The 16,138-nt window shown below is 44.8% G+C and overlaps 2 protein-coding genes across 7 annotated transcripts in view; one reads left to right on the top strand and one right to left on the bottom strand.

The window, feature by feature from the left end:
• The window catches only part of WDR25 (WD repeat domain 25), a 95,066-nt gene extending 85,236 nt beyond the window's left edge, over window positions 1-9,830 (bottom strand). For 2 of the 3 annotated variants that reach the window (XR_014510377.1, XM_083437403.1), the window contains exons 1-2: window positions 9,646-9,830; window positions 7,347-8,083 (exon numbers count right to left, since the gene is read on the bottom strand). Coding sequence is in view for 2 of the 3 variants with exons in the window: in XM_083437403.1 (XP_083293529.1) it covers window positions 7,347-8,083; window positions 9,646-9,652 (744 nt within the window). In the remaining variant the exon portion in view is untranslated. Of the gene's footprint in view, window positions 1-7,346; window positions 8,084-9,522; window positions 9,623-9,645 lie in introns of those variants that run through there. The other variant, XM_083437404.1, reaches the window with a different exon arrangement.
• A 63-nt stretch (window positions 9,831-9,893) lies between these two features.
• WARS1 (tryptophanyl-tRNA synthetase 1) overlaps window positions 9,894-16,138 on the top strand; it is a 29,323-nt gene continuing 23,078 nt past the window's right edge. The window contains exons 1-3 of one of the 4 annotated variants that reach the window (XM_083438183.1): window positions 10,111-10,189; window positions 11,893-11,973; window positions 13,589-13,665. The gene's annotated coding sequence lies outside the window, so the exon portion shown is untranslated. Of the gene's footprint in view, window positions 10,190-11,892; window positions 11,974-13,588; window positions 13,756-16,138 lie in introns of all 4 variants that reach the window. The other 3 variants (XM_083438182.1, XM_083438181.1, XM_083438180.1) reach the window with 3 other exon arrangements.

Below are 16,138 nucleotides of genomic sequence, written 5' to 3'. Positions count from 1 at the left end.
ATTGATTAGTAAAAGAGTGTACTTTTTCACCACGAGGCTCAATTTAATTTCTTAGAGTGGTGACGGGAGGGAGGTCTTCTTGGAAAAAGCTCCCATTTGGAGCAGTGTTATTCAGTCAATTTATTTTATGCAGAGGAGGGTGTGTGGTTCCCCACACACACACCCCCCCGGCACACAATCCTTCCAAACAGGGCCTGCATACTCCTTGAGAGCCCAGGTTCCATTTCCAAAAAATGCAAATGAAAGCCAGAAACCTATATAGAAATGCTCTTTTTCCGTGTCTTTAAAAGATAACGGTGCTCCAGCAGAAGTAGAAATAATCGCCAAAGCCAAAGATAGTAGTATTAAATAGTAACAATAGTTTTTATTTTAAATCTAGTCGTATTTCATTCCATTTTTAATTTTCTTTATTATGTTTTTTTATCTCATTCTTCCAAAGAGTCTAGTGCGGCATAAATGGCCTTTTATCATCAACCCGGCAAAGAAAGGTTAGTCTGAAAGATAGCAAATGTGTCATGTGTGACAGCCTTATTGTTTTCATGGGGTTCTCTTATGTTTTCTCAACCACCTTGGAATCCATCAATGAGAGAAATGAAAATATTTAAAATGTAAGTCGAAGATGATGATAATCATTATTATTTTATTTATACCCTGCCCATCTGGCTGGGTTTCCCCAGCCACTCTGGGAGGCTTACAACATATCATACAACTGAGGTCCAGTGCCGAGGGCCTTCTGGCGGTTCCCTCACTGCGAGAAGCAAAGTTACAGGGAACCAGGCAGAGGGCCTTCTCGGTGGTGGCGCCCACCCTGTGGAATATGCTCCCTTCAGATGTCAAAGAAATAAACTATCTGACGTTTAGAAGACATCTGAAGGCAGCCCTGTTTAGGGAAGTTTTTAACGACTGATGTTTTAATGTATTTTTAATTTCTTGTTGGAAGCTGCCCAGAATGGCTGAGGAAATCCAGCCAGATCGGCAGGGTATAAGTAATAAATTATTATTATTATTATTACTGTCATCACCATCATCAAACATAATAAATACATCCTTTAAAACTTCCCTAAACAGGGCTGCCTTCAGATATCTTCTAAAAGTCAGATAGTTTTTTATTTCCTTGGCATCTAAAGGGAGCATGTTCCAAAGGGAGGGAGCTACTACCGAGAAGGCCCTCTGCCTGGTTCCCTGCAACTTCGCTTCTTGCAGTGAGGGAACCAGCAGAAGACCATCAGTGTCTGGGCTGAGTGATGGGGGTGGAGATTTTCTTTTGCCATGTTGCAAAGAGGCAGATTGAAGGTGCTGTCCAAAGCGGTAGGAAAGTAACGGCCCGCTTTAGATGCACCACTAAGTTTGTTTATTGTAAGTATTTTTATACTACTCTTCAATCAAATTCCCAAGGAGGTATAATATGATCTAGAATTAGATGATCAAGAAGAGGAGAGCCTTGGGCTCCTCAGCCCTCCCTTGTCTTGTCTCTGGTGCAGCAGCAAGGAGGAGGTTGGAAGTATCTGCATCAATATTGGAGGAAGTTTTAGCTGTTTTAAACTATGGTTAGTGAACAAGTCAGGACTGAATTCTTGGAAGATTAAGGCTTTGTGGATAGGTGGATCCTGTGGCCATAAAACAAGCCAACTGCCTGTTCTGGAAGGAGTTGCATACCCTCTGAAGAAGCAGGTACATAGCTTGGGGGTACTCCTGGATAAGCAAGTGACCTCTGTGGCTAGTAGTGCCTTCTACCAGCTCCATCTGGTATGCCAGCTATGGCTGTATCTGGATCAGGAAAGCCTGGGCACTGTGGTCCATGCAATAGTGATATCAAGGATGGACTACTGCAATGTTTGCTATCTGGAGGTGCCCATGGACCTGACCTGGAAGCTGCAACCAGTGCAGAATGCAGCACCCAGACTGCTGATGAAGGCAGATGAGTGACAGCATCAGCTTCAAGGTTCTTGCATTAATATACAAGGCCCTGAGCAACTTGGGTCCCAGACAATGCAAGGACCACCTGGGCCCTTCTATTCCAGCTCAATCACTGAGATCCTCTGGAAGAGCACTGCTCATTGTTCCCTGGGTATCAGAAGCCCAACTAGCTTTAACTAGAGGTTGGGCACTTAGTGTTACTGGTCCCATGCTGTGGAATACTCTCCCAGCAGAGATAAGGCATGCATCCTTGCTCCTTGGGAGGAATTCAGCAGCACACTAATATCGCAGATACTTATTGAGGGGTTTTTAAGGCCAACAGGCCTATTCAGCTGTTTAAGCTATTTAGATTAGCCAGTCATTTTTATGATTCTTCTCAATGCTTTCTGTGGATCTTGATGTACAGTACCCTGGTGTTCTGTATGAGGGGCAGTCTATAAATGCTTTTCTAAGTATAAATAAGTAAAATGAAGCACAGTTTAATATTGGTAGCAGGTTTAACATTGGGAGCACCATCCCCGCCCCCAGAAGAGGTTAGAGGTAATTATAAACTCTGCCTTAAGCTGTTTGCTAGTATCTGTATTGCAAAGCATCCTTTCTGCAATGAATGACCAAACAGAGAAGTTAACTGCAGTTGGTATCCCACCCTTGCAGTGTTCATCTTTAATCTAACTGTGCCCTCTACTGGCCTGAAAAGAACTCCAAAGAGGGCAGGAACTAACAGCTAAAAAGAAAAATACGTGTGATTATTCCTCCAAACAATGAAATAGCTCTCAAGGACTGTTTAGCATACAATAGGACTCAGAGCTCTACTGACTACTGATTTTTTAAACTCTACAATACCATAAACACTGGTTGCCACTTGAGCTTATTCGTTTTAGCCAATAATTCCCATTCTCTGCCTCCTCAGCAGGAGATTAATTGTGAGTGCCGGCCTCTCCTTGGAACACACTAAAATAAAATGAATGTTCTATTCATCTGAACTTACCAATCTGCATTTTAAAAGAGGAGGCTGAGGACCAGTTCAAGAGAGCACTTTAGTGCAGCTTTGAAATGAAACAGCGTCGCTGCAAATCATTGCCTGGTACGTTTGACAAATTATTAAGCTCTTTCTTGTCTAGAAATTGCACTTTGGGGCAATTGTGATTAGGATGTTTGTAGCCCACAGGCTGTGATGCAAGAAGTGGCCACACCCTTGATACACTGAGAATGACTTTGCTGCCGCTGACTTTGCACTTCCGATTTCAGAGAGGGGCTGGACAGCCATGGATGTGCTGCCTAACTGCTATGAGGAAACTGTAGAGACCACGGTGAACGACTTTGCCAAATCAAAACTATATTCCAACAGACCACCGGCTTTTAAAGGACAACTGGAGCAAATCACCTGAATGGGCTCCAGAACCTTAATACGATTCTTCTTCCCTTGCATGCCTTGTCTTTTTAGCTTGCAAGCCTGACTGCAGAACCTGTCTCTCTCTGTCACTGATGGTAGCCAACTCAGGGGACAATAACTCAGAAGAGTGGCATAAAAAATACAGCAAATGAATTTAAACATTTATAAGCGCATACACACACACAAAGAGGGGTGTTGTGGTCTAAATCACAGAGCCTAGGGCTTGCCAATCAGAAGGTCGGTGGTTCGAATCCCTGCAACGGGGTGAGCTCCCGTTGTTCGGTCCCAGCTCCTTCCTACCTAGCAGTTCGAAAGCACGCCAAGTGCAAGTAGATAAATAGGTACCCTCTGCTGGGAAGGTAAACGGTGTTTCCGTGCACTGCTCTGGTTCGCCAGAAGCGGCTTAGTCATGCTGGCCACATGACCCAGAAGCTGACTGCAGACAAACGCCGGCTCCCTCGGCCTATAGAGCGAGATGAGCGCCACAACCCCAAAGTCGTCCATGACTGGACCTGATGGTCAGGGGTACCTTTACCTTTACCTTTTACACACACACAAAGTAGAACATCGACCCTCAGAAGACCCTGCCACAACAGCCAATTAGTCGGAACAAAAAAGTATTTACCTACTGACAAAAAGTATAGCAGAGAGGCCAGCTTAGCCTCCCACTGGAATGAGTTCCACAATCTGGCAGCAGCCACCAAGAATTCCCTGTCTTGCCTCCTGACCAAATGTGCTTGTGAGGTGGTAAGCCAAGAGAAAGGTCTCCCCAGAAGATCTCAAAGCCCAGGCAGGCTTACAGATAAGAGAAGAGAAGAAGAGTTTGGATTTGATATCCCGCTTTATCACTACCCTAAGGAGTCTCAAAGCGGCTAACAATCTCCTTTCCCTTCCTCCCCCACAAGAAACACTCTGTGAGGTGAGTGAGGCTGGGAGACTTCAGAGAAGTGTGACTAGCCCAAGGTCACCCAGCAGCTGCATGTGGAGGAGCAGGGAATCGAACCCGGTTCACCAGATTACGAGTCCACTGCTCTTAACCACTACACCACACTGGCACAGTCCTTCAGGTAGCCTGGACCCAATCCATACAATAAAATAAATGCTTCTGTGTTTATACCAAGTTGATGGTGTTCATGGTTTCTAGTCTCACTATTATCTCCTCCAGTTAATTGAAAAGCAGTGCAAGAAAGCAAAGACTTACGTCAGTCAAAGAAAAAGTGGTGCGTACATATATCCCTTTGTGACAACCTAAGTACTTTTGGCAAAAGCTAGAAATGAGGCATTAAGGACAGCAAAACACAGATTATTCACCCGCTGATGTAAAGAACTAGAATTAGCAGCAGGAGGACACCACATAAGCTTTCCACTAAAACCTTATAATGTAAAGCAAGCGTCATTTCAGCAAACCTAAGAAACGTCTAAGAACTTTAATTATAAGGCTGACATGAGCAGTCATTTGTATCCATTCAAAGAAAGGAGTCTTTAGGAAAATTATAAGTCTGGGAATAAGTCTCAGAAAATCAGAGGCAAATTAGAAATTTTGTATGACACAGGGGGGCTCACCTCTTCTTCTTTAATGATTCGTTTTGTTCTAGGATTTGAGGCTCAGTTGTTTCAACACAAAAGTGGACGGAGGAGTTGTTACAGCTGGCTATGCTTACTTCTATGGGTACAGTGCAGGGATATGGATTCTGGAAAAAGCCACTGAAATAGCAAATGGAACGCTAGCTGCAGGTGGGGGCAATGAACAGCAACTGTTCTAGCCAACTTTGTACAGTGAGATCTGTGGAAAGGGAACAGTTATGGGGAGCAATTCAGGATAGCCTCTCAGGATGGTTTGCATGCAGCATGTTAGAACTAAACCAGGACATTTATAATTAAAGGATCTCAGATATCAGGGATGGAACAGGTGAACCGTATGAAAAAGATGTCAACTTAAAACCTTGGAGAGTTGCTGCCAAATCAGAGCAGACATTACTGGGCTGGATGTCTGACAGTAGGCATGACAGCTACAGCACTTGGGAATCATGTCCCTACAAATTCAAATTCAGACCAGGCAAAAGGAAGAGCTTCTTCACACAGTGCATAGTTAAATTGTGGAATTTGGTATCACAAGATGTAGTAATGGCCACCAACTTGCGAGGCTTAAAAAGAGGACTAGACAAATACATGGAATCAGGTTATCAACAGCCACTTGCCTTGATAGCCATACAGTACATTACCTGCAGCATCAAAGATAGTATGCCTATGAATACCAACTGCTAGGAGTCATAAGTGGGAAGTGTAATATTGCACTCATGTCCTGCCTGTGGGCATCTGGTTGTTATCTGTGAGTACTGAATGTTTTGAATTATGGTGCTGGAGGAGACTCTTGAGAGTCCCATAAACTGCAAGAAGATCAAACCGATCTATTCTGAAGGAAATCAGCCCTGAGTGCTCACTGGAAGGACAGATCCTGTAGCTGAGGCTCCAATACTTTGGCCACCTCATGAGAAGAGAAGACTCCCTGGAAAAGACCCTGATGTTGGGAAAGATGGAGGGCACAAGGAGAAGGGGACGACAGAGGACGAGATGGTTGGACAGTGTTCTCGAAGCTACCAGCATGAGTTTGACCAAACTGAGGGAGGCAGTGGAAGACAGGAGTGCCTGGCGTGCTCTGGTCCATGGGGTCATGAAGAGTTGGACACGACTAAACGACTAAACAACAACAACAATTGAATGTTTAATTAGAGGTCTTTGGCCTAATACAGCAGGCTCTTTACATAAAATCATACCCTATGCCTGTGCTCTGATCCCACTTTTTCTTGTATTAATCAGTAGTGATAAACCTAAACTCCAGGGAAGCCTCAAGATCCCATCACTGGCTCTACTCCACTTGCCTAAAAATATATATTGCAGTCTTAGCTATTTCAGCTTATGCCCTCTCTTGCATCAGGTTGCCAGACAAGGTAATTTAAGCTACTAAATCGACTACATGGAAAATCCGTAATGGAAAATTTCTAAAATTATCACCTGTTGATTTCTCCTTATAGGACTTCCTTCATTTTTCCTTTTGTTTCCCCGCAGCACATATAAAAATGTTATTGGGAGAGCTGAGGTTATCCTTCATTTTTTCATTCCTCAGCCCTTTCCTAGCAGTAAACAGTGCAATTACAGCAAGTAGCTCCAATTTACTTGGGAGAACCAGTACAGGGACATGGAAAGCCTTGCCTCTTCAACCTACTATCTCCTTGCAGGTGGCAGTAAGAAACACATGCACCTGGATTCCCCCTGTCTCAAAGAGAAAATGACAGCATTGGATTTTTTTTTTTTATTTTTTGCAAGCAATGGGGCGCTGTCTACTACACACACAAGCTGGCTCCTCTTGTGTGGGTGTTATGGTCTACCATTACCACCTGCCAATTAGCCACTACCATACCTGGGGAAATAAGTGTTTGAAGGCGCCCTCATATAGCCAACCAGAGACCAGATCAGAGGGCAAAGAGGGACTTTAGTGTGCCATGTCGCGCCTGCTGACATCAGCAGCATCACAGGTGCTATATTTAGATTCCTTTGAATCTAAATATAGATCTCCTTGGTCTCCTGCAAGAGCACTGAGAATTCTGCTGCTCCCATTTCCCCACAACTAAGAAGGTAGAAAGGGGGGGGGGGGAGATCCTCTAGTTTTTTTAAAGGAACAATGCACCAGCTCCATCTACAGTTTCTCTCTGACTTACTAGAACTAGTGTCAGAGTTCAGCAGAGTCTGCACTTTTTCCCACCCCCTCAACTTGCAGAAATCCAATTTCACTGACAGTACAGAAGTCCATAATTTCCATCAGTACATAACCTCTGTCAGAGTAAATGCAGACTGCACTGCATAACAGACAGGTGCCTACACAATTCAACATGAATCTGCTAGTTCCGCAGAAAAAGGGCTCGCAGGGGCTCACTAGAGACTTTTGAAATTGATTAGATTCCCACCTCTTTTCTTATGGGGAATAAATGCTAATTTTCCATCAAAAAGACACAAACACATTCACTCTGCAACATATTACCTTGACAGTTTTATCCATAGATGCAGAGAGCAACATGTGGCTCCACTTCTGCACAGGGCACCACTGGACCACATTAACTGGACCGCTGTGATCAGACATCTGAAATACCAGGTTCCTAGGAATTTCAGTTATCCCATACTTAGAACCTATGTATGGCATAATATATTGGGAAGTATTAAAGGACATCTGTTCTCCTGCTGTATCAAGTTTGGCTGCACAACTTGTGCTCTGGCCACTGTCTTCAGCTTCACAAAGAAGTGGATTTTTTTCCTGCCGCAGTCTTTTAGGGATATATGGTCTCAGCCCTTGTATAGTAACTTCACTGTAATCACAGGGCCTCTTCTGAGAGCAACTCTCATTTGCAGAAAATAGTCTAGGTGTATCAGGCTGTAATTTCTTAAGAAGTGTGGTTCCCATATAGTTTTTATTAGGTTTTGGGTGCCGGAGAAGAGTATCTTCATGAAACATGTTACTCCTAGAACTGCCAATGTATTCCACAGGTTGGAATGTGCTATCAGAAATTTTGACTGTCCCATCACAAGGCTGAGCAGCAGTCATAGCAGAATTTGTAACATTTATTCCCCTGGCAGGGGCATCTTCAGATTTCCCATCCTCTGTCTCAGAGTCTGAATCTTCGTAAGCAACAAGTGAGGGATTCATCAAGTCGGCTGCAACAGAATCCTCTAAGTTTTCCCTTTGGATCTTCATAAACAGTGAAAAGCTTCTGCGATGAAAGTCTACAAATTTAAGGAAATTCACTTTAAAGAACTCATTTTTCAGTCAAGGAAACATAGCATACTTTCATACTTACAAATATTACACCAGGGTGGTTTGTGAGCCTCCACAGAGTAACCGTTACTATGTTCATAATTAAATATTTGATTAAATTAACACATTCCAGTTTACATTAACAGCCTGAAAATAACCTAGTATACCATGGCCATCCCAAGACAATTCCAGTAATTTGACAATTTTTACTCAAAAGAAAACTGCAAACATTTACTGAGAAAGTACTGAATCAGAGAGCCAGCTAGCTTTAGTGTTCAAAAGGCTTGTCTCAGCAGCAAACCTGTATCATAACGAGCAAGGGAATGTATGTGTGCTCCCCACTACATTTGGTTTTCTGAAAAAGCAAGTGCAGGGACCAACCATCACTGAAACATAATAAAACAGATGGATAAATAAAAAATAAATAAAACAGATGCATTTAATTGTCTCTTTGCTCAATGACTTGGCAGTGGGCTCAAGACTATGTGTGACCATTTGTTTTTTAGGTACCCCTGCCCGTACGGGCCAGTCTTGCCAGACTCTAGGGTTGTGCGCTCATCTCACTCTATAGGCCGGGGGCCAGCGCTGTCCGAAGACACTTCCGGGTCACGTGGCCAACGTGACATCGCTGCTCTGGCGAGCCAGAGCCGCACACGGAAACGCTGTTTACCTTCCCGCTAGTAAGCGGTCCCTATTTATCTACTTGCACCTGGGAGTGCTTTCGAACTGCTAGGTTGGCAGGCGCTGGGACCGAACGACGGGAGCGCACCCCGCAGCGGGGATTCAAACCGCCGACCTTTCGATCGGCAAGCCCTAGGCGCTGAGGCTTTAACCCACAGCGCCACCCGCGTCCCATACAGCGCCACCCGCGTCCCATATTTGTTTTTTAGCTTATCATTAATACTGTATCAATTATGAACAGATAAGTGAATGGAGAATGTGCTGCTGCTAAAATTAGTGCAGCACCTTGCTGAAGCACGTTATTATTTTTTACAGCTGAACCTTTCAAGGGCAGCTCTTAACAATTCCATACATAAACACTAAATGAAACTGAATTATGACAAGAAATATGTATCTGTTGGAAGCCAGGGACCCTTTAAAAAAAACACACACACTGCAAAACAGCAGCATCCAAGGGTCAAAAAACCACTTCTGCGGAACTAGCACATTCTCAAAAATGTTGTGGAAAGCTTAGCTTTCAAAGCGCACGTTTTCCTGTTACCTAAGCGACTGTAGATAATTCTGTTATCAATATGCCACCACCATGAAGAAGGAAAACTCGAGTGTGGCATGCAAATACCTTTCCCTTACCCCACCCCGGAATGTATAAAACTAGCAGAATTGTTAGATCTGTATCAAAACCTGTGTTTGTCAGTAGACCCCCCAAAACACAAACAAACATACATACACTTTGGGGGAGGGGATTGTGCGCCTGTATTACAAGGTAGCCATACAGCAAGGCTTTCTACAACTATATTAAGCTTAGCTACAGTAACAAGAGTTGTGAAACAGGGGCGCTTTGAGCACGTACTTTGCATAAAAAACCTCCTTTCCCCCGCTTCAAAGCGGCCCGAGTGCCACGCGAAGCAACTCCGCCTGTACTGCCTGCAGCCAACGTCTGCCAAGAAGGGACCCGGAGCGGTTTCCTTGCACGGGGGACCCCTTTCACGGAAACACCGCCCTCACGCAGTCTCCCTCCGCGCTGCTTGCCGCTCGGCTTCGCAGCGTGGGCAGGTGCCTCCCGTTGAAACGGTTCCCCCAGGAAACTCGACCCGGCGTCGAACGGCCCGGGCTCCCCCGGTACTCCCTTTACCGACGTCCTTCGTTCTGTGTTTTTGTTTGTTTTCTCGCCCGCTTCGGCTCACGGCGCGGCTCTCACCGAAGACCTCGCCTCCTCCCTTCCGCAGTTCTGGGCATGAGCCTAGCTGTCCTCTCTCGCTCCTCTTCACCGGTGGTTCCGGGCTCAGGTGCGTGTTTCCCGCCCGGACGGCGATGAGCGATGCACTTGGCTGATGCAAAGGGGAGTCGCGGCTTCTTCCAGAGGCGCTGAGAGAAGCGGCTGTCTCCTGAGGCAGGTGAGGAGCCGGGAGGGGGGAGAGAGGCGAGTAGTCGGGGGAGAGGCGCCCCTGCAGCCCACCCTTTGAGCGGGAGGCCTTTGGGCGGGGGAAGAAGACCGTGGGGGTCCGACCTGTCGCCCAACTGACCCATTATTCGCCTCTCATGTAGTTCCCCCACCCAAAAAAAGACAGGGCCGGCCCAAGGCATTGCTCAGGACCCCACTCTCTTGGGGGGGGGGGGGCAAAAAAAATTAAAGGGGGAAAAAACCCCTGGATGTACATTTCCAAATAAAATAAAATAAAACCTACATACAGCAATAGTGATTTGTGTTGTGTACATAGCTGTCAACGTTTCCCGTTTTTTAAGGGAAATTCCCTTATTCCGAATAGGATTCCTCGCAAGAAAAGGGAAAAGTTGACAGCTATGGTTGTGTAGACTCCTATTTGTTATGTGCAAATGGCTTTAGATACCTATTAGGTCCGACAGCTGCACTTATAAAAGGCCCCATCAAACCTAATAAATAATAATAATAATAATAATAATAATAATAATTTTTATTTATACCCCACCCTCCCCAGCCAAGGCTGGGCTCAGGGTGGCTAACAAGCAATAATAAAAACAAGTTGAATGAATACAGCTTAAAAACAAGATTAAAATACAACATTAAATACAACATTAAAAGATTGAAACATTAAAATATTAAAATGCAACCTAGGGCCTCATCAAACCTAAACCCAGCCCTGCCTGAGGCAGACCCCCCCCCCCCCAAATGCCGACGCACACAGCCCTCCCCACCAGGGAAGAAGGGGTGAGGGAAGAACTACATCAGGAGCAGGTGGGGGGGAAGATCTACATCTGGATCTGCTCCCCCTGTGAATCCAGTGGCCTGAGGCAGTTGCCTCACCTTGTCTCCTTTTTTAAAAAAAATATTTGCATTTTTAATACAGATACAGAAAAGAAAAACAGCTCATCCCACATCCCCTTCCCTCCACCCCCAGTGGTACAACTTTCATACCAATCTGGACTTACAGCTGAATACCTGGTGACTTCCCTTCCACCCTTTTCCTGGTTTCTGTATTTTTCCTATTAAATCACGTATTCCAAATATCTAATCTTCTAATTCCTTCCTCTGTTGATTTGTATTAGCTCCTATTCTGCTGGATTTACTGAAGACCTGCTAAGTTATTTACTTGTTTATACCGGATCCTAAAATATTCAGTAAACATTTTCCAATCTTCCTTATCATCCTTTTCTCTTATCCTATTCGTTATACCTGCCAATTCAGCATATTCAAGCATTTTAAACTGCCGCTCTTCCTTAGTGGATACCGTACTTGTTTTCCACCTTTGTGCTAATAAGATTCTAGCCACAGTGGTAGCATATAATAATAAATTATTTTGTTTTTTAGGGACTTCGGTTGTTACCATTCCCAAAAGGAATGCCTCCAGCTTTTGGGGGAAGGTTTTTTTGAATATCTTTTTTAATTCATTGTAAATTACTTACCAGATTTCCCTGATTACAGAACCACCACATGTGGAAAAAGGATCCCTCTACTTCATCCCCTCCCCACCCCAACACCTGTGAGAAACCCACAGAAGCAAGCACAGTGGCCCTCTGCCCCACTCACCGATTCCCAGCAACAGATATTCAGTGTTTAGCTGTTGTGGCAATCCCCTTTGGCAGTCCTCGGTCATCACTAATTACAGGGCTTTTTTTCCAGCTGGAACTCACCGGAACTAAGTTCTGGCACCTTTCAGGTGGGCGCCATTGCTATTATAAGAGAACAAGGGAGGCGTTTGTGGTGAGTTCCAACATCTCTTTTTTCTAGAAAAGTAGGACTGGCTATATCTTGTAGGAACAAATGCCATAGTTCAGCAGTGTTCCCTATGTGGGAATGATACTATAAAGCCTTTAACATCTTGGGATTTGTTTAGCTGACTACGAGATCTCCACACTCCATATGTGCCCACTCAACCACTTCCATCAGCAGAATTGGCACTTTTACAGGTGCCACATAATACCCACACTGCATCTGTAAGAACTCTGTCATTTAGCGTGGCGGCACCGACATCTTTGAACTCCCTACCCTTTGATATCAGGCAGATGTCTTCATTATATTATTTTCGGTGCCTGCTGAAGATGTTTGTTATTTAGGCAAGCCTACTCAAATGTTTGGGACGCAGGTGGCACTGTGGTCTAAACCACTGAGCCTCTTGGGCTTGCCGATCAGAAGGTTGGCGGTTCAAATCCCCGCAACAGGGTGAGCTCCCATTGCTCAGTCCCAGCTCCTGCCAACCTAGCAGTTTGAAAGCACACCCAAAAGTGCAAGTAGATAAATAGGTACCACTCCGGTGGGAAGGTAAACGGTGTTTCCGTGTGCTGCTCTGGTTCGCCAGAAGTGTCTTAGTCATGCTGGCCACATGACCCAGTAGCTGTCTGCGGACAAACACCGGCTCCCTCAGCCGATATAGCAAGATGAGCGCGCAACCCCAGAGTCGTCCACGACTGGACCTAATGGTCAGGGGTACCTTTACCTTTACTCAGATGTTTAGAAAGTTTTTAGGAGTTTTAATTTGTTTTGGTCTATTCTATTGTGGTTTTAATTTCCTTGGTGTTTTAAATTATGGTTGTAAATCTTTAGTGAAAATTTTATTTCTTGTTTTTCTTGTACCAACTACTCTGAGGTTTTTTCTACAATCAAGCAGTATATAATTTTTATGAAAAAAATAATTTTTGATTGTCCTGAATCTTCCAACATTCACTGAGTGGCCTCAGATTCTACTATTATGAGAGACAGAGAGAAATCAATCAATCAATCAATCAATCAATCTCCCTATCCACTTCCTCTGCACCATGTGTAATCTTGTATACCTCTATCATGCCCCCAAATGTAGCATTTCCTCATAGGGAAATTGCTTGGTTGGAGTCTCTTTCTGAAGGAAAGAAGACTGGTGTGTCAGGACTATCTTGAGGGGGCATGATCTCTGCTTCCACTCCCACTGTCACCACTTTCTTTGCCTAATGGCAAACACTGTATGTGACCTTTTTGTCCACCCTGAGACCGGGCATTGAGTTTATTAGATCACCGTAACCAAAATATGATGATACTTAGCATTTGTATAGTCCTTGCCAGCGTTTTAATAACACTTTACATGCTTGAAGTTCACATGTACTATATATCACATGTACTATCATCCTTATACCAGCACTGCAAGGTAAGTCATCATTATTATACCTCTGCTACAGCAGAGGGGGAACTGAGACAGAGATAAGAGTGGCTTGCCTGAGGTGACCTGGTGAGTTCTTGGCAGAGGCAAAATTCATACCAGAGGCTTCACAATTCATAACCACTATTCCACTTTTGGATTTGGTCTCCCCTTACATCTTTTAAGAAGGGCTTTTTTATTTTATTTAAGAAAGCTGTTCACCCAGGAGAGGGGCCAGAAGGAGTTGCAGGTGGATTTGGAGAACATAGGAAGCTTCCTTACACAAGGTCAAACTTTTGTTCATCTAGCTCAGCAGTTTCCCAGGGTCTTTAGCAACGATCTTGCCTGTCAGCTGCTATTTGATCCCTCTTTTAAAGGTAATGTGGAGTATTGAAACTGGGACTTTCTGCCTATATAGCATGCCCTGGATTAATGAGCTACAGTCTCTCTCCATGCTCCCTAGTGGCCACATCTCCTGTAGCCAGGCTAGCAAAGAGACTTCTTTCTGAGATCCTGGAAAGCTGCAATTCAGAGGAAACCAGTGAATCACTGGTCTGTCATGGCATCTCATGGCGGTTGTCTCTCCTGGCCCTATTCCAAAAAGTGGGGTAATCCGATTGAGAAATAGCTTTGCTTACAAGGCTGATTCTGAACTTGTGAGTTGAGCAGGCTGAGAGTCATCAGCATTGTCCCAATTAGGGTTCACAGCATTCCATGCACAGGTCTTTTTAAGGCGTGTATATGTCATACAGACTTTTCATGATTATTGAAGGAATTAATAACATGCACCTAGCAATCATGTCTGTCATAAAGAGCTGCCTTTGCAGACTAAGCTGTCAACCCCAAAATCTTGGGTTCAAAGTTTTCTCTTCCACAAAATATGTTAATATTGATCTACTGAGATAACATAATATAAGTGCTTTGAACACTTAAAGTACTGAGTGCTAATAGTTCCAAGCCTTTCTTACTATTCACCAGACAGTACTACAAGCTATTAAAAAAAAAAAGTTATTACTATTTATTGCTATGTTTATATAGCTAACCATCAGCACATGTTCCTGGTACCATTTACAGGGCACAGAGTAAACTGCAATGTTAAAACACAAGATAATAATTTAAAGCATTAATAAAATGTAACATAAAATGTTCATTTTTTTGGCAGAGACCTCCCGCCAAAATGCAGTCAGTTAGCAGACCAATAAGATAAAACACAGAGTGTACAATAAGAGCCCAGATTGAGAGCTGTGTACAATCATACCTCGGGTTACAGATGCTTCAGGTTGCGGTTTTTCGTGTTGCGGACCACCAAAACCCAGAAGTACCAGAACGGGTTACTTCCGGGTTTTGGGGGTCGCGGAAGCACTAAATTGCGCTTTGCGCATGCGCAGATGTGCCGAATCACAACCCCACATGCACAGATGCGCTGCTGCAGATTGCAGACACTGCGGGTTGTGAACGTGCATCCCACACGAATCATGTTCACAACCCGAGCTTCCACTGTATACTTAGACACTTGGAAGAAGGCTGAACTGCTTGCTATTTTCTGACAGACCATTGTTAGTGATTGAAGTTGCCTCCCAGTCACCTCTCCCCCTGCCCTCCAAACAAACATTTGAAGGGGCACTGTGGCTGACCATCCGTATGAGTATGTTACTGCTCTGGTTTTCACATTTTCTACCTTCTGGGAGGCCTGTCAACAACCATTTCCCTGATAAGGAATGTTGTACACAACTTGCGTATTTGCCATGGAACCTCTGTGTCTTGCAGAGGGTTTGGGGAGTTATCTTAGGGTTCACATCTAACAGCTGGGCTTATGGACTCACACAAACTGAGAATATGCCCTAGAATACTCCCAATATACATTTTATTGCACATTGCAGGTGGTGGAAACGGGGAGGGAAGCTGTCTTGCAGAAAAGCTTGACAACCATTATTGATTTTCAGATTAAGGAGGCTCTGGTAAGCTTCCAAGGAATTCCAGGGCTCCTGGGTACATTGCCTGAAAATCTGTACTCTTTTGCTTCATTCTGAAAGATTGGGGCATTTTTGCTTATGCTAGTGATTTAACAATACACTGTTAATCGTACACTTTGACACGTTAATATTTATTGATTTTGTAATGGAGTGAGCAAAGAACATTAATGTAAATCTTCTTATATATTATAACAGAGGTTGTCAAACTAAGGCCCACGGGCAGGATACGACCCTCTGGGCTCGTTAATCCGGCTTGCGGACCCTGCTGCCCACTCGGTCAGTCCCTGCACTAAACAGGCACAGAACAGAGGCCTTGCTGCACAGAGACTGACTTCTGTGACACGGCACGGCTTTTGATTGGCTGCAGGAAGCTCCTGCAGCCAATCAAAAGCCGCAGACGCCTCTGGGTGGCACCCCTTCCTTCCCGCTCAGGTGGCCAAGCGGGAGGAAGCGGCCAAGCGGAAGGAAGCGGCAGCGGCCAGAGGTTGCCTCTGCCACCCAGGCCAGCAGCATCTGGGTACCACCCCTTCCTTCCTGCTAAGGTGGCCAAATGGAAGAAAGCAGCAGCGGCATGGAGGCTGCATCCACCGCCCAGGTCAGCAGCATGGGCTCTGTGCCCCACCGAGACAGAGGATGCCAACGCTGCCGAAGACGAGGCAGCATTGGTGGCTGTGGCGTGAGTGGCATAGGCAGGGGGGCCTTTTGGGAGGGGAGGTGCTTTTGGGAGGTGGTGGGTCCGGCCCCCCACAAGGTCTGAGGTCCTGAAAAAGTTTGTTGACCCCTGTAT

This window comes from Podarcis tiliguerta (assembly GCF_965153285.1).
Source record: "Podarcis tiliguerta genome assembly, chromosome: 1".
Lineage (NCBI taxonomy): Eukaryota > Metazoa > Chordata > Lepidosauria > Squamata > Lacertidae > Podarcis > Podarcis tiliguerta.
This window is presented reverse-complemented; position numbering and strand designations above follow the sequence as displayed.